This window comes from Hippichthys cyanospilos, chromosome 15 (genome assembly GCF_059441005.1).
Source record: "Hippichthys cyanospilos isolate Australia breed blue-spotted pipefish chromosome 15, RoL_Hcya_1.0, whole genome shotgun sequence".
Classification (NCBI taxonomy): domain Eukaryota; kingdom Metazoa; phylum Chordata; class Actinopteri; order Syngnathiformes; family Syngnathidae; genus Hippichthys; species Hippichthys cyanospilos.
In genome coordinates, this window is record NC_142383.1 from 913231 (window position 1) to 934190 (window position 20960).

At 39.4% G+C, this 20960-nt stretch overlaps 1 protein-coding gene across 15 annotated transcripts in view; it reads left to right on the forward strand.

Annotated features, from left to right (window-relative positions):
• dcc (DCC netrin 1 receptor) overlaps nt 1–20960 on the forward strand; it is a 482450-nt gene that overhangs the window by 251530 nt on the left and 209960 nt on the right. For all 15 annotated transcript variants that reach the window (XM_088435577.1, XM_088435578.1, XM_088435580.1 and 12 more), the window contains 4 exons: nt 3793–3941; nt 4325–4463; nt 13046–13095; nt 17410–17551. In XM_088435577.1, coding sequence (XP_088291703.1) covers nt 3793–3941; nt 4325–4463; nt 13046–13095; nt 17410–17551 — 480 coding nt within the window. The remainder of the gene's footprint in view (nt 1–3792; nt 3942–4324; nt 4464–13045; nt 13096–17409; nt 17552–20960) is intronic.

Genomic DNA, 20960 nt, shown 5'->3' on the forward strand with positions numbered 1-20960 from the left:
GTATAAGAAAAGAAAGAAAATAATAATAATAATAATAATAATAATAATAATAAGGAAAAACAAAAATGTTAATAGACAGCATGTTTGAATTGAGCAAAAGGTATGGGAGAGCTGAGTTTCAAGTGGGCTTGCAAATCGTTCCATGCCCATGGACCAAAATAGGACAAACTTTTTCTCCCTATCTCAGTCCGAATAGTGAGAACCTCCAAACGCAGCCAGCTGTTTGACCTGAGGTTTAAAGTGGAATGAACCTTATTAAATTTGCACCAGATGTATTGTGGAAGGGTACCAGAAGCAGCTTTATAAGTCATGTGATACCAGTGTGATAGTCTTCGATTGTTGAGGGATGATAGTCGTGTGAGGGAATATAGGGTGCAGTGGTGGGTTCTGAAGGATGAATTTGTTATAAATCTCAGGGCAGAGTGATAAATAGGATCCAATTTTGCCAGGGAATTGGGATATGCTATTCTATAGATTGTGTCGCCATAATCAAGCTGTGATAGAAATAGGCTTTTGACAAGACGGGTTCTTGTGGAAGTAGAGAAACAAGATCTGGATCTACTGTATATAGAAAACTAGGAATGAATTTGAGTTTAGTTGACAATTGGAAAATGTGATGATTAGATTTTAGGTCTTTATCCAACCATATACCCAGATATTTATATGAATCCACCAGCTCCATTACGGAGATGTCCAAGGCTGTAATTGAGGGTAGGTCAGCGATGGAGGGGTGGTTGAAGAGTATCATTTTACTTTTGTTTGTATTGAGGACTAGTTTTGCATTTATCAGGGAGTATTGCAAGGATATAAAGTCATTTTGAAGGTTGGCAAAGGCTGACTCTAGAGAAGTTGATGAAGTGTATAGAATGATATCATCAGCATACATATGGTAAGAGTAGAACCTAAGGTTATCACAGATATTGTTATAGAATAAGATAAGTAATGGACCAAGAACTGACCCTTGTGGGACCCCTTTGCTTAGGGTTATTGGATTTGATATTTCTGTACCAAGCCTGACAGACTGGACAGGATTGGCTAGGTAACTTTTGAACCACATTAATGAGTGGTGACTGAATCCAATAATTTCAAAAATAGATGGTTTCCGTCAGGCTAAAGTTAACAGCTAGCCTACATCATCATTAGTGTGTGAAACAAACTGTTTAATATGAATTTTTGTATGCATCATCTTGATACATCTTGATTCATTAACCTGAACTATTTATAGACAATTATCAATAGCAATTGTACAGGGAAAATTAGCTTTCCTTGTCATTATTGCTAGTTGCGACAGGGATCTTGCTGACAAATTTTCGAAATGCTGGTGAATCCACTTTATGTGTCGCACACAAAGTGGACTTGTTATATTTTTCTTTTTCTTATCCCAGACAAACAAAGTAATGGGCGTACGTCTGCCACATGTACTGCCACATTTATCTTTGCTGTCGTGGATACTTACAACAACCAGTAAACATTTTCCCCCGGACTTTTCTCACAGTGTTTTTGGTGAATTAAAAAATAAAATAAAACAAAACACCACTTTCACGCTAAAAGTGCATTTTATAGCATTTAGTTACTCTCATTTGTAACGAGTGAAATATTAACGTGGTGCAAGATTTACCGCTCATGACCTCATCTAGCAGATAATACCGGTGTTTTTTTTTATATAGGGTCGAAGCTTTTCAAGTCATCCTTTATTTGACAAATTGTCACAGTCTACCAGTCCACTCAACTCAGTTTCTCCTTCACCAAACTGGCTCACTCCCCCAATCGGCACCAAATACCAACAGCTGCTACCAATTACCTGCTCAGAATATAACACAGCCTCTCTCCCATAGAACTTGCCAGATTGTCTTGTCCTGTTATGCCAAGCCTTCCAGCATTCTTTCCTGCCTTTCTACATGTGTACCAACCCAGACTGTCTCTGACCATCCGCCTGAATGCTGCCCTTATCCGCCTGCTCATGTACTGACCCGGCCCGTCCTTAACCACCCGCCTGCCTTCTGTCCTCATCCGCCTCCTCGTGCATCGATTGTCAAAGCTGAGAAAAGAAATCATGATATAGAGAACCGGGAACCACTCGCTGTAAAAACAGCCCTAGAGGAATGGCGACACTGGTTGGAGGGAACCAAGGTCCCTTTCATGGTGTCGACTGATCATAAAAACTTGGAGTATATGCGACAGGCTTAAAGGCTGAACTCCCACCAAGCCCATTGGGCATTATTTTTCACCCGGTTTAACTTTAACCTCTCCTACCACCCGGGATCCTGGAATATTCAGCTGGATACTCTCTTCAGGCCTCTCCAACGCCTGTCTGTCTGTGCATGCTCCTGGGTCCTCTCTTCTCCCGTGATACAAATATGAAAAGAGCATGTGAATGTAGCAGAACTATAGCTAACAAACAAGCTAATCGTTAAGTAATAGCTAATCGACCTCTTGTTAGGTTGCGAGACAAATTACAGGAACAATGCAAGCAAGCTCTGCGTAATACAGTGGGCCCCCTGTTTACGAGATTCATCCGTTCCGCAATTGGGCTTGTGAGGTGCATTTGTCGTATGGCAGGTTATCCAAACCAAATGTTAAATAGCTAATGTGTTTAGAACCCCAGGTAAAAACATCAAAGCTGTACATACATATTAAAAATTTGTATCAAAATAGTATAGTAAGTGCTACGTATATATAATATACATGTATACAATCAGAAAACATCATAAATGGAAAATATAGAAAGGATTTATTGACCTTTGAGTGGAGCTTGCTATGCCCATGTTCCCTAGTAAGGGTAGCCTAGGCTAGGCTAGCTTCGTATTTCTTGATTATCTTTAGCATTGATTCCATATAAATCATATTCTCACTTCTTTCTTTAACATCACTAAAAATTTTGGGACCCATGGCTAACCCATTCAAGTTTGAATTAAGCGGTAAAATGCACTCTAAATACAGTTTTGTAAGCACTCACGATAGAACAAAGCTTTACCATGCCGCCATTTTGAAACGAGTGAAGCCAACCAATAGGGGCGGCATGGCTCGGTGGTAGAGTGGTCGTCTCCCAGCTGAGAGGCTGTGGGTTCGATCCCCCACCAGCAAGATCATGTCGAAGTGTCCTTGAGCAAGACACTGAACCCCCAATTGCTCCTGATGCTGTGTCATCAGTAGATAAATGACTTGTTTTGGCGCTTTGAGTACCCAAGGTAGAAAAGCGCTATATAAGTGAAAGTCTTAAGTCCAATAGCAGAACAGCATCTTCATGAGGAGACGCCGACCAATAGCAGACAATTGTAGTGACGCGTTGCAGGGAGGCAGTTTGACGGACCAGAAAATAAGAGCAACTACCTAAAAACGCCTGCAGATGGAGACAAAACGACACAAATACAGCCAACCCCCATGGCAGTTGTTTTTCTCGCAAAGCGAGGAAAATACCTTAAAAAGGGGACAAAAAAACTCAATATTCCACATAGCAACATGAAAAAAATGTAAGCCAGGGACGCTGTAACCCGGGGGTCCACTGTACTTTTTTCAAGGCCTTTCATGAAGCTAAGCTTTCGCCTTTCTACTAATGAAACTCTTCGAAGGATACAGGCTTGAATAATGTGACTGCAAAAGCTGTCAGCTGTGTGTACAAACACGGTGCGGCTATTAAGTGAGACAGACACTGAGTAAGACATTGAAGAAGACTGTTTTTAATGAAAGAAATGTTGTGCACCAACATTATGTCCTGGTACTTAAGTGAGTAATCCACCCAAAATGAAAAAGATGTGCTCTCCTGCTATGTTCTGCCTTGTTTTTTTTCTATAGTCCAGGTACCCAGTAGGATAGAGTCACTACATGCTGAAGCTCTGTCGCCAACCTCCATCCAGATAAATTGGGAGACCCTCAGCTCTCCAAATGAACCAATTTTGGCCTACAGAGTTATCTGGACAGAGAGCCTCTCAAGCAAGGAACAAGTACTGATATTACTTGATACATGCAACTCACCTCCAAGATCATACGCTAATATCTGCTCTATTTGTTTTTTTTTAATTATTTTTTTATTTTACTTAATGTTTTTAGTTTGCTTCAGTGTTCTAAAGTAGTTTAAGATATGTGTGTTGGCTGATAAGCTATATAAGCATGGCCATCACATGTAGTGGCCTAAACCTAACCCAGTTTACTGATGACAGAGGTATGATTTTTCTTGAAAGCTATTCAAACTGCATTTTTTAAATTCATTTTTCACCACTGCCAGCACAAATGACACATTTTCCCTTGGTCATTAAATTGTACTTTAAATTGTTATTAAATATGCATAATTTTAGAAATCTAAATCTTTTTATACATGTGTATTTAGAGTGTTGATGTCAATGGACCTAACTACAAGATAGAAGGACTCAAAAAATTCACTCAGTACACAGTTTCTGTATCGGCTGTCAACCATTTTGGACCCAGCACTGCCTCAGAGAAGATCATTATCACTACCCACTCAGACGGTGAGTGCACTACTACAGTACGTATTGTGCTTCTTTTGCATAGGCAGATAGGTTTTGCTTACCCTGTGATTGGCTGGCAACCTGTCCAGTACGGTGTGCCCCCCACTTACGGCCCGGATAGGCCTGGGATAGGCCTCCTAGCGAGCAAGCAACCCTACTGAGTATAAGCAGCTAAAAGAAATAGGATGGATGGTTGAATATTGCGTACCTCTTCCAAACTTTGCAAAAATTATGTTTTTGTATGAAACAATAGTAAGCACACAATGCACCAACACACTTTTCTCATAATCCTAAATTCACTTGTGAATTTCAAATATGTTTTATTCAAGATGTTTCCTGTATAAAATGTAAACATATAGAAACAAACACATTTTTTTTTTACTTAACCCAAACACCACTCTTCAATAAATACTATGCATACTATGTTGTCCATGGTTACATCTTTTTCTGGTCACAGAGTCATGTTTTTCTAACTATTGGCTATTGTTGTTAAACCTTATACCAGAGGTGTCCCAACATTTTGCAAAGTGGGCCAGATTTGGTGTGTTAAAAATGTAGGGGGGCCAACCTTGGCAGATGTTCTTTACATATAGCAGCAATTAATTTAAATACATTTCAACGAGCCATTCTGTGTTTAACATTTGCTTTTTTATTTTCATTTCAGCTACTTAAGCATGTGTTTTGGTATATTTGAAACATGCATATCAAAATTGAATTGACATTAAATATTGAAATTGAATATTCACTTAACTTTTTAAAAAAGTTTAACTTTTTTGTAACAGCTGAACAGAAGTAATTGTACTCTTGGGTGCAAATTGCATTTGAAACACAAAAACATTTCTCACCATGGCAGTTTAATATTTATAGAATTTTTAAACACAATAACAGAGAAATGAGCAAGTAATACTCATATCAACAGGTGCAGGGCTCATTTAAAATATGAAATAAGTGTAAGGCTCAATTAAAATATGAAATTAGTAACTATAAATGTTGATTGGATTTTTAAATGTTTATTATTCTGGAGTGAAAACTTTAATTCTGGAAAAAAAAAAACGTTTTCAGACTAATCGGAAATGAAAAATGACTTGTCCGCATGAGTGTGATGGGTGAAACTGAGATCTGTAATGCAGGACTAAGGCCAGGTGTGTAGTGACAGTAGTATGGATTGGTTTTGTAAATGAGAGTCCAATGGCCGTGTCCTCACATGGCTCTTATTTAAGTTCATAACCAAGAATGTCTTCTCATACAAATACGTCGACCCGAACAAGCTTAGCATTTTCTAACCAAATGCTCGATTCTCTCTGGAACTTGTCCTTATCCAGCTGTCGGTAAAAGTTGGCCATATAAAGCTGCTGGTGCTGACTGCAGCTCACTGCGTCACACTGCAGCTTAACTTTCCTCCTTTTGTTGTTTGTCGCCATTTTAGAAAATTAGGGGCTCATAGAGTCTATTTCTCATATACTAATTTGCTGTTCCTAATTGAGCCTATAAATGGCAGCATTTAGCACACACAGGTAACAGCGCTGCTGCCCAATGTATTAATTCTCCATGTGGGCCAGATGTTATTGATTTTATGACGGAGGCTGCGGGCCGGATGGAAATTGACCACGGGCCGCATTTGGCCCCTGGGCCGGACTTTGGACATGCCTGCCCTATACACTAATGAGGGAAACTCCTTCTATCCATTTTTTTCGTCCCCTGTCCGCACGAGTCGCAGGCTAGCAGGTGCCAATCCCAGCTGTTTTGGGCAGCAGCGGTATATCCTGAACTGGTTTGTGTGGCACACAGAGACAAATGACCATTCACACTCAGAAACACATTGAAATTAAGCTAGAAACTTTTGAACAAAAATCCAACACTATACTTCTCTTGCAAAAAGAAAATACATTGTGTTTAGCTCTTCAAACCTTTTGAAAAATTCTGTTTGTACGGAACAAGCTTAACACAAGCCATCAAATACACATATGCAATGCGTAGACTACACACTGAATGAGTAACAAATCTGCTTGCTCTATCTGTGCATAAAATGGCTATGTCCGTTTGAGGTCATGCTTTTTTTCATAGCTCTGTAAACGTTTAGCATTCTAAATTGAAAGTTTTTTTTTTTTTTTTTTTTTTAAAGTTGTACTTTGATTATATGTCCTGTAAACACTTAAAAACAGAAACATTTGAGATGAGATGGGGTTGGGTTGACTGACCAAGTAATAAAAAAATAACATTGTCCAAAAATGTCTGCTCTCATTATTATCGTCAGTAATTAGATTTTCTTATTCTCCGTCTTATCGGACAGATGGCAGGGTAGAAATGGTAGCTGATGCCAAAGACTGACATTAAGTGCTTTTGTTGTCATCAACACTAAATTGTAGTGGATTAAAGCCAAGATAATTGACTAAAATGCTTCATGCTGATTTACCAGCATTTGTTGCACACATACATCACTGACTTGATCAACAAGTGTTTGCATGTCGCTCTCAATCAGCTTTCTAATCAGTACGTTTTTCAACAACACAGAAGCCTGTTTTTTCTTTTTGAAATGTAATACAGACATTGTCCTGCTATTTTGCTATTCAAAGCGGCATATTCTCCACTTGACCACAGATCCAGCCAGATTTGTGATTCACTCAAGCCCCTCAATCCAAGCCCTTACTATAGTGCTTAATGTGCTACCCAGGATTGTATTTAATTTATTATGGCAAGTGGCCTCTTTTCTTATCAACCCTACTCAGTTTTTTTCATTCATTTTGTATTAATTAGGTGCATATTTTACATTCTTACCTGTGATCAATGCGTCTTGATCGTGGTGGCCGGTATGACATTACAAGTCAAAAGTAAAAAGAAAAAAAAAGAAAAGAATGTCAATTTTAAAAAAACAAACAAACAAACAAACAAAAAAAACATAGAGATGTTTACAGCAGATCACTTAGATGATAAACCTTGAAGGCTAACATGCCGCACTCTGAATTGACTGTTACGTGTTACATTTTGCTCTTGGTTCACAATTCAACCGGAATAATAAAACTATAAGGCCCTCACATTCTTTAGTAAAATAAATGTATTGTGTTGTATTTGCTATATCTTGTCGTGATGAGAATATCTATCCTGACATAAATTTACAGACACAATTGATTCCTAGAAGGTAATGTCATACAGTATGCAAAGACAGTGAGACATAATGAAGTCATCTGTCCAGCTGCAGTGGTGCGACAGAATGATCTGCGGCTAAGAGCGCTCCGATAATGAGTAGTTGCACTGTGCATCTCCTCATCTGCAGCTCTGTGATAACCGTGACTTGTGACCTAATTACTTTCGCTCATACATGAGCCCACACTCGTACATCTGCGCTCACTCTTTCCACACATGCAGAGTGAGCAGCTGAATCAATAGATAAGGTGGAGACTGTTAATCAGGAAGGTAAGGCAGTGTTCATTCAAAATGTCCATCCATCTTTGTCTGCTGATGAAGTGGTAGCAGGGGTCAGTAGCCTAAGCAGAGAAGTCCAGACCTCAGGACAGGCCAGCCAATAGCTGGCTGAGTTTGCAGACGTCACATGACCAAACTCAGTAAACAGGTGAGCCTTGGTCATGTGGTCTGAGCAACTGTGATGTTGTTTACAGTGAATGGAAATGTGCTAAATGGCCACTTCAGAGGTTGATAAAACAGGTGAATTTTCTGAGTTTGAATAGCATTTCACAAGTTTAATGTTTAACTAATTTCTCGTTTTGGGAGAATGAGTGTAAGGCAAGGGTTAGGCAAATCGTTTGGCAAATCACACTCGCTCAATGTTGTCAGAGCAGAGTATGCTTATTTTGTGGTTTCATGCCATGCATTGGATTGATGAAATGATGGAATATGAAACAAAGTCTAATTGCCCCTCAGCCTGAGAAACAAAGCTTGACAGTTGTTTTTTTCTTGGTTTGTCAATGGTCAATTCTAGAATCAGAGGTTTAGGGGTGCTGACAGTTTTAGAACCACAGCACATCTGCTTGTGAGGTATTTGGTCAGCAGGGGGTTTTACAGGTAAAAAAAAAATGCATGCACACACACAAACACACACACACGCACACACAAGTGCACACGGGCAAACCCACTCTTTCAAACATATGAACACTCACACCACAGATGTTTAAATGATATCACTGAGCTTGAGAGTAGTGCATTGGTGTAATATTAATGTGCACATCACAAAATCTTTTTTCTCACATTGTCATTGTTTGACCACTTGAAATTCTCACTCATAGATGTCTGCATATTAGTAAAATACTATTACCATAATGAATGTGTGTGTGTGTGTGTGTGTGTGCGTGTGTGTGTGTGTGTGTGTGTGTGTGTGGAGGGGGGGTCTTGTTTGTGATTTGTGATGTCATAGACTGCACTGTGGGAAAAAAAAAATTCCGTTGTGTGTAACCTCAGTAAAATATAAATATTAAAAGTATAAAAGAAAGACAAATAAAATAAAGTGGATCTCAACAACTACAAAAATAAACATTGTGGAACATGTCAATAAATTATATATACAGTATATCTATCTATCTATCTATCTTCTATCTATATATATATATATATATATATATATATATATATATATATGTGTATATATATGTATATATATATATACATATATGTATATATACATATATATATATATATATATATATATATATATATATATATATATATATATATATATAATATGAATGGATTAAACATTTCTTAGGTCAACAATTTTGTTAAAAAGACCTATCTGTTCATACAAATAAAGATTTGAAGAACCCTCCCCTGCGGAAGAAGTGGCTACAAATGTAAGCTGATTGAATCAGTGGACACCCGTTCCCTAATTGCTGTCAGTGAGACCAAATTGATCTACTAGCAACTCTACTTTCCAAACTTTCACTCTTTTCCAATCTTTCACCTTAGCGGTGTTAATGCAGGAACTTATAATTATACACAGACGAGTTTTGTTAAGTGCCTTTCTGTTGTTAAGTTGGAATATGTGCTAAAGCGCGTTTTAGCCTAATTGCACGTTTTGTCTGAATGGACTAAGTTTTATTTATTTTGGAGGCACCGAACCCTACCAGTTTCATTTGCTCATTCACCGAACCCTTGGGGCTTGTGGGGGGGGGGGGGGGGGGGGGGGGGGGGGGAATGCTATCGCAAAACTCGCAGTGGCCGTGACCGTGCTGACAATTATTATTGTGCTGACATTGCTGCGCTATTGTTAGCTTAGATCAGTAGGAGCGGTAGAAAATCTCAGAGCAGGACGCTTTCAATGACTTTGCCCACTATCTGCAGACTAGACTGAGGAGTGGACCTCTGCGACGGAGGCAAAAAAAAAAAAACTCTGCGTCTCAGGGGTTTGGTGGAGCCTCCACCGCAAAGGTCCACCCCTCAGTCTAGTCTGCAGTTAGTGGGCACAGTCATTGAAAGCGTCCTGCTCTGAGATTTCCTACCGGTCCGCTTGGAAGTCGCTGGTTTATGCAGCAGAGTGAGACCTCCCTATCAGACCACTTTGAGAGGGCTGTATATGTGTCTGAGTGAGACTCCCTACCCGTCTGCTTTGAGAGTGCTGGATAAGCAGCAGAGTGAGCCCTCCTTCTCAGTTGGCACCACACACCGGAATTAGCCCGTTATCTCCTGAGCGCTGATCCAGGCAAATAAGCTCCTGCGGCCGGTGATCTAAAGGGTCGATCGCCATACGGACTCACGACGTGGCGGCGGGGAACTGGTACTTTTACCCACGGTGATGATTTGAACAAGGTGATATTAATGCACAATTCATTTCGTGCACCAGTAAAAACAATCATATTTTATTTTTTACTAAAAAAGGAATCGGTGAATGAGCATATGAAACTGGTGGGGTTCGGTGCCTCCAACAAGGTTAAGAACCACTGATCAAGAGGAAGCAAATCTAAACTGAACTTGAACATATACATGTTATCATCGTTCTGACACTTAAACAACACAAGGATGACAACATGTACTCACAGACATATAATTTCTCAACTTTGCCACGAAACGAGGTGTTTAAGTGTAGAACGGCGATCTTCAACTGACCGACAGCTGAGCCTCATGGGCATATAACGTAAATGAACACAAGGTGGCACTAAAGGAAAAAACAACATCCCCATCGACCCGTAATGTGAAACAGAACAATCAAACTGTTTAAATTAAATAAGTATAGTTCCAGCACACCCCTAAAAGTATTTTCCATAGCATATGGTTAAATTCCTTCTTCAAATCTATAAAACACATGCAGACTGATTGGTCAAAGACCCATCAAGGACCATGCCCAGGGATAAGAGCTGGTCCAATGTTTCACAGCTGGGAGAGAAACCACACTGCTCTTCATGAATCAGAGATTCGACTTCCCTGCAGACCATTGTTTCCAGGACCACAGAATAGACTTTGCCAGGAAGGGTGAAGTGTGTGACCCCACTGTAGTTTGAAGAGACCATGATCCATGTTTGCCAATCCAGATGTACTGTCACCGATGTCCACAAGATGTTGCAAATAATTCAGCCGGGACTTTCCCACAACATCCAAAGCCTTTTGGCACTCTGGATGGATCTCATCCATCCCAGGGCCTTGCCACCAAGGAGCTTTTTAACTACATCGATGACTTCAATCCCAGAGATTGAAGAGCCCTATCCAGAGTCCCCATATTCTGGAAGACGCGTTAGTAGTGTTTAGGAAGTTTTCAAATTATTCCACCCAGCAAATCACAGCCTCCTGAGATGAATTTAGCAGTACTCCATCTCCATGGTACACAGTGTTGATGGTGCACTTCTTCTCTTTCCTGGGACGCTGGATGGTGGATCATTCTTCAGAGTCACACGGAAGTTTTTCTCCATGGTCTAATCAAATTCCTCCCATGCCCAAGTTTTGCCTTGGCGACAACGAAGTCGCATCCCCCCCAGCCAAGTGTCCAAAAGTCCAATGACATGATCACAAAGTTGATCATTGTCTAGTTGCCAAGTGTACATATGGGACACACTTATGCTTGATCATGATGTTTGTTATGGACAATTCCTGACCAGCGCAAAAAAACACCATGCGGGTTTTGATTGCAATTGGCCACTCCTCTTAATCATGCTGCTCAAGGTCTCACTGTCATTTCATACGTCACCATTGAAGTCCCCCGGCAGAACAAGGGAGTCCTTAGAAGGGGTGCTCTCCTGCACACTCTCCATGGACTCCAAAAAGGGTGAGTAGTCTGCTGTTTGTTGCATAGCCACAAGCAACAGTCAGAACCTGTCCCCCAACCCAAAGGCAAAGTGAGGCTACCCTCTTGTGCAGTGGGGTGAACCCCAATGTATAAGCACTGAGCCTGGGGACAATAAGTATGCCACACCTGCTCTCATCAGTTTCAGAGCCCAGAGTCCTCTCGACAGGACTGGTAGCAGAGCCAAAGCTGGGTGTTGAGCTGAGTCCAGCTATGTTTAGTTAGAGGTCAAGGTCAAGGAGGTCAAGCGCACTTGGACGCTGCCCAGCTCGTGCTGCAAATGACCTCTATGGCCCATTCCACAGGTGGTGAGCCAATGGGAGATACATAAATGTGGGCCACCAACCATTTACACTCACGTTCACCCCAATTGGCAATCCAGACAAAAGCCATGCAAGCATTGGACAACGTAGTCAATTTATGTCAAATTTATTTCTTAAGCACATTTAAAAAGACCTTAATCAACCAAAGTGCTGTACAATACAAAAAAAGTGCAAATTGAAAATTATATAAAAAAAAAACCACACACACACACACACACACATAAAACACACGAACAGGCTAAGACACAGATAAGAAAGCATTTCAGGGATGTCAGCTTTCAAGGCGTAATAAAAGCAAGTGAGAAGTACGATTTTAAAAGGGATTTAAATGCAACAAGGGTCTGAGGTGATCTAATTGACAATGGCAAACTATTCCAGAGCCTTGGGGCGATGCTGCAAAGGCTCAGTCGCCACGAGTATTTAGCCTAATCTTAGGCAGAGCCGGCAGCTGCTGGTCTGCAGACCAAATGGCTCAAACAGGTGTATGATGGTGCAGGAGTTCAGCTAAGAAAGAGGGGGCAGGCCATTTTGGGCTTTGAAGATGATCAGTTTAAATTTTATTCTGAAATGAATGAGTAGCCAGTGCAGAGAGTCCAATTCTGGAGTGATGTGCAAATGTTTCTTGGTATAGGTGAGGAGACGAGCAGCTGCGTTTTAAACCAGCTGAAACGGGCTGATTGAGGACTGGTCGAGGCCAACGAAGAAGGCATTGCGTTAATCTAAACTTGAAGAAATGAATAACATCCTACAAATCTGCCTGTGTGAGATAAGTCTTGGTTTTAGCAAGGACCCTCAGCTGGAAGAAACTGGTTTTGACAACATAGCTGATGTGCTTGTGAAATTTGAAATTACTATCCAGTAGGACACCAAGGTTTCCAACAGTTGCACATGTTTTAGTGCTAAGGGGACCCAGAATGTTGATGATGGAGCTTGGGAAGACGTGGCCAAAAAAATTACTTCTGTTATACTGTCATTGAACTACAAGATTATGCTTGTAATCATATATTTTTCACCACGTGTGTTTTTTTTTTTTTTTACAGTACCCAGTGCTCCCCCCCAGAACATCACCTTAGAGGTTGTGCTTTCCAGGGTAAGATGACATTTTATTTTAAAATATATCCCAGCAATGTCTCACTATACAGTATTTCAATTGCACGTCATGTTTCACTGTTTCTTTAAATTCTTCTAAGTATTTATTATTTCCAATTTTGATATTGCTATCAAGTCTCTAACGCGGGAAAAAAAACACTGCATTAATAATAGATGTGCCATGGAATTGTTTAGCAAAAAAATAATTGATGCTCTGGTCAAATCCTACAAATAACTATCACCACTACCTTTTTATAGCCTCTTTACAATAAATATTATACCTGTAAGTCATACCACGTATATGAACATCAACTATTTAAGTGTACTATGAATGTTGAGACAACTGTCAAAAGCTTTTAATTTACTCCAATTTGAACGACACAATTGATTAACAATTTTTCAGACTGTGATTGATTGCTGTACTTTCCACCCTATAAGGCGCACATTCAATGAATGGCCTATTTTAAATATAAATTCATATATAAGGCGCACTGGATTATTAGGTGCACATACAATAGAAACTACAGTTGGGGCTGGGCTTGCATTAGATGGAGTTGCGTTATACATCCACTTAATGGTGCTGCATTGAAGGGAATTTATTCAAAACAATTTATTATTTTCCGTGGCCACTCTGAGATCCAGCAGTACCTGATGATCATACACCAGCAAAGTGATGACGGATTGTACAGGGAGTGATACAAACAGTGGAAACACACAATAATAGTCAGAGTGGCTGGCGGCCATCTTTTTCAACACCCTCAGCACTTAGTATGATGATTCTTTGCACTTATATAGATTGAAGCAGAAATCATTTTTAAATAATTGAATCGAATCGGAGATTTCAAAATCGTAATGGATCAAATCGTGAGACAGCCAAAGATTATTGCGTGTTCTTTGAGCCGGGGTACACACAGACACACACACGCACACACACACACACACACACACACGCACACACACACACACACACGCACACACGCACACGCACACCTGCACGCGCACACACGTTTTCGCTTCAGCCTCATAGAATCTATTATATCAGATCATCTAATGCAGTATACAAGCCAATTGTTCATAACAGATAGCTCTGGATCATTCACAGGTCGCAACAAATTAATTCTGGTTCGTCTTACGCTGCCATCTTTTGTACTGGTGTCAACAAGTTGAGTTGCTTTCTGTCTTCACCATAAACACCTAATAAATGAATGAAACAGTCATGTAAGTAATAACACATTTAATTAATGACACTTTTAATTAATGAAACATTTATTAAATTGTTGACACTTTCAATTAACACATCTTTGCAGTGTTTCATGCATTTAGTTTATCTGTCACCCCCGCTCGTCAATTTTTGATGTGCGGTTTCTAACACCTGATTGGTTACAACGAGCAAGGTAACCTTGGTTATTAATAACATATATATATATATATATATATATATATATATATATATATATATATATATATCACAAAAAAATTTAATTCGGTTTGAAATGACATGACATTTTGACTGCAAATTGATTAAAATTTGCTTAAAAGTAAATAATGTGCTTGGTTCTAAGTCGGCTTATTTTTTTCATTGGTTTGCACTCAGCAAGTAAGATAGCTGTATTGCCCTGTATGCCAAGTTATTGCCGTGTTTTGTGAATTTTTTAAAATTATTTTTTACTTTACTTATTTATTTATTTTAGTTTATTATTATTCATGGTAAGCATCAAGCCTTGAGGTCTTGTTTATAAACTGCTTGTTTAAAAAAGGGCAATAAATATACGTTTGACCAAACATGATGAATGATAATGATTTCAATATTGACCACAATAATCGTGATTATTTTGGCTGTAATCATGCAGCCCTAATATATATACATGTGTCTGTATATATATATATATATATATATATATATATATATATATATATATATATACATACATACATACACAGTGGGCCCCCGTGTTACGAACTTAATCCGTTCAAGCGGCTATGCTCCATAACTTGAATTGCTCGTATGATGGGCAATCCTAACCTATGTTAATTAATGAATGCATGCAACGCGTGCAACAACCTTAGGTAAAAACATCACGATTTTATACACATATTAAAATTTGGTAACATTATCTACTGTACAGTTAAATTAAATAACAAATATACAAAGGAAAAATGACATTTACCTTTGGGGCGACGAGACGAACCCGCCGAATTTTTTAAATTTATTTTCTTAAACTAGAGCTTTTCTCAAATGAGAACATATCACCGGCGATTTCCTTCTCTTTAATCCATAATAGAAGAAACCTCTCCATTTTGTTGTTGACTGAGGTCCGTCCCCTGGCAAGGAAATTCTTGCCCTTAGAAGATTGCCGAGCGGTTACGGCCATACTCACGAGCAAGGTTAACTATGCGTGCACCTCCTTCGTATTTTTTTATTATTTCCTGCTTCGTTTCTACTGTCATCATTCTCTTACTTCTTCCTTTACCGCCACAAGCAATTTTAGAAGCCATGTCTAACAGATAAAGTTTGCAAAGTCTTCACAACACACCGACCAGCTGTGCCATCAAGCTAGATGAAGGCGTTTGGCCAATAGCATATCGGCATTTCTGTGATTGACGTTACGCCGGCTGTTTTATTGAAAGGATCGGTGCTGGTCGGCGCTCAGGAGACAAAGACAACACTCAACAAAAGACCAACGTTCCCAAATGCTATTTAGCCCAAATAACTGGCATATTTATTTTGACCAAATGCAAGTTCTCAAAATACAGTTGACATTGCGTGAAATCATCATATGAGCCTCTTACCTATGCCGAGAAGGTGGAGAGCCAACACCCAGGCAGAGCTCCACTTGTCAACCAGCTGGGCGTTCATATGCAACCAGCAGCAGACTCTATCTGTTTGTACTCTGCATCTCTCTTTTGTGCTTTTCAGTTGCGTGCACGAGGAAGGGCAGGTGGCCTACCCGTTCGCCCTGGTGCCGCAACACCTGTTTCCCGATTTGTTATTGACACTTAAGTGTGTCCTTCAGGCTCTGAAAAGCAACTTGCTCAATAATGTTCTCCTTTGATGGAAACATCTTATACAATAATAACTGTCAACCTCCCACAACAATGGTCTTCTTTGGTATGAAAATAAGATAGTAAAATGGTCAAAACGTCCTGACCAAAAACAAGTTAGTGAAAAACAACTTCTATAACCATGGTTGCACAATATATTCGGGTTTTCAACGGCTATGGGAAGCATCACTAATTACTATTCCTCTCACCGGCCAATAGCATATCCACATCTCCGTGACTGAGACCGGGACTGTGACCTTAATCGACCAATAGCATATTGGCATCTCCGTGACTGAGAGCGCGACTCTGACTTTATAAGACCAATAGCATATCAGCAGCAAAGCGAAAGAAACAGTGCGGACACACTGACCGGCATGTTGGATTGTTCGTAAGACGAAAGGTTTGTGCGTAAGAGGGGGACAAAAAAACGCCACGGTCAACGTTCGTAAGATGAAAAATTCGTAAAACAGGGAATTCGTAAACCAGGGGCGCACTGTATGTATATGTATGTATGTATGTGTATATATATATATATATATATATATATATATATATATATATATATATATATATATATATATTAGAGAGAGAAAGAAAGAGGCAGAGAGATTGTGAAGAACATGATGTGATTTGAATCTTGAAGCTTATAACCACTATACATTTGCTTCACTCTTTTGTTTACAATTGTTCTGTATAATAATTGGAAGCTGCATAGCTCTACTAAATAGAAACTGTGACCTTTTATACAAACTAAAACAAAAGGAAAAACATGCATGGAAAAGCACAGCGTAAAGACTGAACCATCTTTTAATTATTACAATTTGTAATCCATTAGTCAGAATTCATCAGTGTGCAGCAGCCAGAGAGTATGGTTTGGCTGATAGCAGCTGTCTCAAAGCATTACACACTTGGGCCCTGGCAAACATCTGTTGTGTGTGTATATGTGTGCACTTGTCCGGGTAGGTCGAGATGTGTATTTAACATGCAAAGTAAGGAATTGGCATTCATTCAACATGCAACTAAACAAACAAAATAATGTCCATAGACTCTAAAAATAAAAACACAATTGATTGAAACTCTGACTACTTAGACAGTCTTTTTTTTTTAAAGATATAATCGTTTTTTGAAACAACTGCACAAACTCTCTTATTTTTATTGCAACAGGACAGTAAATAGAAAATTTGTTTGAAAATGGCTGCTATGCAACCCAGCAGCTTTTCATCATTTCATTGTTCACAAGTCATAATTCGTATTCTTCCACATGATTTTTCAGAGCATTAAAGTGTCATGGCAGCCACCCCCACGCAATGCACAGAATGGCATCATCAGCGCTTACAAGATAAAATACAGGAAGACTAGTCGCCGTGGAGACCAAGAAGCCATTGAACCAAACAACCTCTGGTATCTTGTCACAGGTGAGAATTGGTCTGTTTTCTCTAAGTTTTTCAGTAGTATGGCTTCCATCACATAAGCAAAACATTAATCTTAAAACAATGATTTCATGTTAATATTGGAGATGTTTGGACTGGATGGGAAACATTTCACTTTGCCAGTTAGAGTCTGTAATAATGAATGCTAAGGACTCTTAAATACAAAAATTCATCAGCCTCAGGCTTTTTGAAATTAGATATGGGTTCTGAGTGGAATTTGCATTTCTTCAGTTTTTTTCTTTTTAATCAAATATAAATCTATTTGCATGCATTTTCAAATAACTTTTGAATGTATGGTGTTTGTGTGAATTTGTGAGTTATTCATACTGCCATCAGCTATTGTTTTTCCAATACAATGGGCCCCCATGTGACGAGATTAATCGGTTCCGCGGTTGGGGTAATAAGGCGAATTCGCCATATGGCGGGCAATCCAAACCTATGTTCAATAGCTAATGCGTTTAGAACCCCAGGTAAAAACATCAAAATTGTACATACATATTACAAATTGGGACCAAAATAGTATAGTAAGTGATACGTATATATAATATACATATATACAATCAGAAAATATCATACATAAAAAATATAGAAAAGATTTATTTACCTTTGAGTGACGCTTTTTATGCCCATATTCCCTAATAAGGGTTATCTTCAGCATCGTTTCCAAATAAATCATATTCTTACTTCTCTCTTTAACATATAGCAATCTTGGGACCCATGGCTAACCTTTTCAATGTTGAAGTAAGCAGTAAAATGCACTAAAAATACTCTTTTGTAACCACTCACTATTGAACAAAGCATTACCGCTCTTCCAAGTTGAAACAAGCGCTTTGAGTACCTGTAAGGTTCACTGAACTAATACTCGCCAAACCCAATAACTAAAACAAGAAAGAGAGAAGGCACGTATCTGCTCATGCATGAGAACGAGACAGGACCACAAAGGCTGCAGTACTACCACGCTCTGAGGCACTTCCCCGTTCCCCCTAATTTTATTATCTTAGAGATCCCTAGGTTACATGAAGGTTCCGGCCCTAAAAGGTAGAAATGCATGGGAGAGCAATATGTGCGGCCAGAACCCAGAATCTTGTAATACACATTTGTGAAAGCTGAGTTCGCGCCTGTGTGTGAGTGGCACAATGCAGTATGCAGCAACATGTTCCAGTAAGTCAAACGCTCAGATCCACAACACTTCCTTAACCAACTTGTGCTTTCCGAGGGAGCCTTCAGGTGACCCTGGGCCTTGGATGTTGTTTGACAGGGCCCTGAAAAGACTTCAACAACCGTTATCACTAACATGACTCGAAATGCACCTGACATGTGTGGGACATGTTGCTACCCTAATATCTAATAAAAAGTTGTCAAATGTATACTCACTATGTGAATCAACAACAATAATAAATCATCTCAACAATCAAGAACATCTGATCAATATAATTGCTAACACAGGATTGATTGGTACACGTGCTTTACTTAACTGAGTACCACTGATTGCTGTATTAATGACTTCATTTAACATGCCATAATTGATTGGCACACCATTGATTAATTTCTGATTTATTACGCAATAAAAATGAAAGGTTTATTAAATTTTTCCAACAGTACCCAAGGTAGAAAAGCGCTATATAAGTGAAAGTCTAAGTCCAATAGCAGACCACCATCTCCGTGAGGAGACGACGACAAATAGCAGACCAGAATTGTAGTGACACGCCGCAGGGACGGCAACTGAAAATACGTGTAACTTAAAAACGCCTGTAGATGGAGACGAAACAGCAAATATACAGCCAAGCCCCTAGAGTCATGAGGTGTTTCGGGCGCATATCCAGGAAAATATCATAAAGAGGGGATGAAAAAGCTCAGTATTCCAGGTCACAACATGAAAATAATGTAAGTCAGGGATGTTGTAACACGGGGGTCCTCTGTATTTAGTTAGCAGGGTTTAAATGAAACTGATTATCCTTTTCATGATCTTTTACTGATGCTATATTTATATTCGCTCATTTCCCAGTGCCAGAATTCATTCATGTTCAATCTATGCACAGTTCATTTATATGTAACAAAGGATATTCGTGTCAATACAAAGAGAGATGACAGATACAAAGGAGATTAACCTGATTATTTTGTGTGTAGAAGGGTGTTCTCCACTACAGACAAACATGACTATCACTTACTGAAGAGCTGTGGTTCTTAACCTTGTTGGAGGTAATGAGCACCACCAGTTTCATATGCGCATTCACCAAACCATTTTCTAGTGAAAGATACAAATATGATCTTTAGCAAAGTTGAGGCATACATATGATTTTTTTGTACAAATACACAAAAAGAACCATGTATGAACTCACGACAAATGATAAATCCTCGTGACTTCTGCTGTTGCCTTTTAAAGACCAGTTCAGATATGCATGGCTTCACTTTGAAAAATGCCAGTCTCATGGTATTTTCACAGCAAAGTTTGTTGCTTTTTTTTAAATGTTGAGCATCCTCAAAGGACTGCTCATAAAGATATATAACAAATGATGTACAACATTCCAGGACCAATTACTTTCTTTTTTGTTGGACGAATTACAGACTGTGGATTTGTCATGTCACGGCGTGGCATGGAGAAAAGCTGGCGTGATAGCGGGATTGGTGGACACAGTTGCAGGAAGGTTTTAAGGCAGACAGTGCGTGCCATAGTCCATATTTATTGGCGACAGGCAGACAGGAACAGAATGCAGGGAAAATTGGGACATCAATGAAACTCCAAAAGTGCAGACGGGCGGGTGACATGGCAACAAAGACGAACTGGCGGGTGGACACACGGACAAGAGGCAAGTAAAAGACTTACGATATGTGACAAGCGACTGGTGATGTGTGACTTCAGACAATGATCCAACAACTTACTGTAACTTGTTGGGACTAAAATAGACAGGACAATAATTAGGCAAATACGAAACAACTTGATGAAATGAGAGGTGGGGAATGCTGATTGGCTGACACACCTGACACACGGTGCTGGAACACACAGAACATGCAACAGCCGGAACAAATCACGCAAGAAAACAAGATGCAAGAACTAAAAATACCCACCACTTGAAAACACAAAAGAAACCCCCAAAACAGAAAACCCACAACAGAAAAATGACAGGATTAAAATATTAAGAAAGAAATAACATACATACAAACATAATAACATAACATACATGTCAGTCACACGTTGACGACTGAGCACAAAAAAATTTCCCTAGCATTCATTGGCCAAACAATCTAAAGTGATCATCTGCATTTATTGAGGGCCAAGCGAGGGTGCCGCATAACGAATTGACACGATGAGCCAGATGTGTCTTTACCTCTGTACTCCCATTTCACCCATCCAATCATTTTCTGTAGCTGCTTATCCTTGCTAGTGCCTATCCCA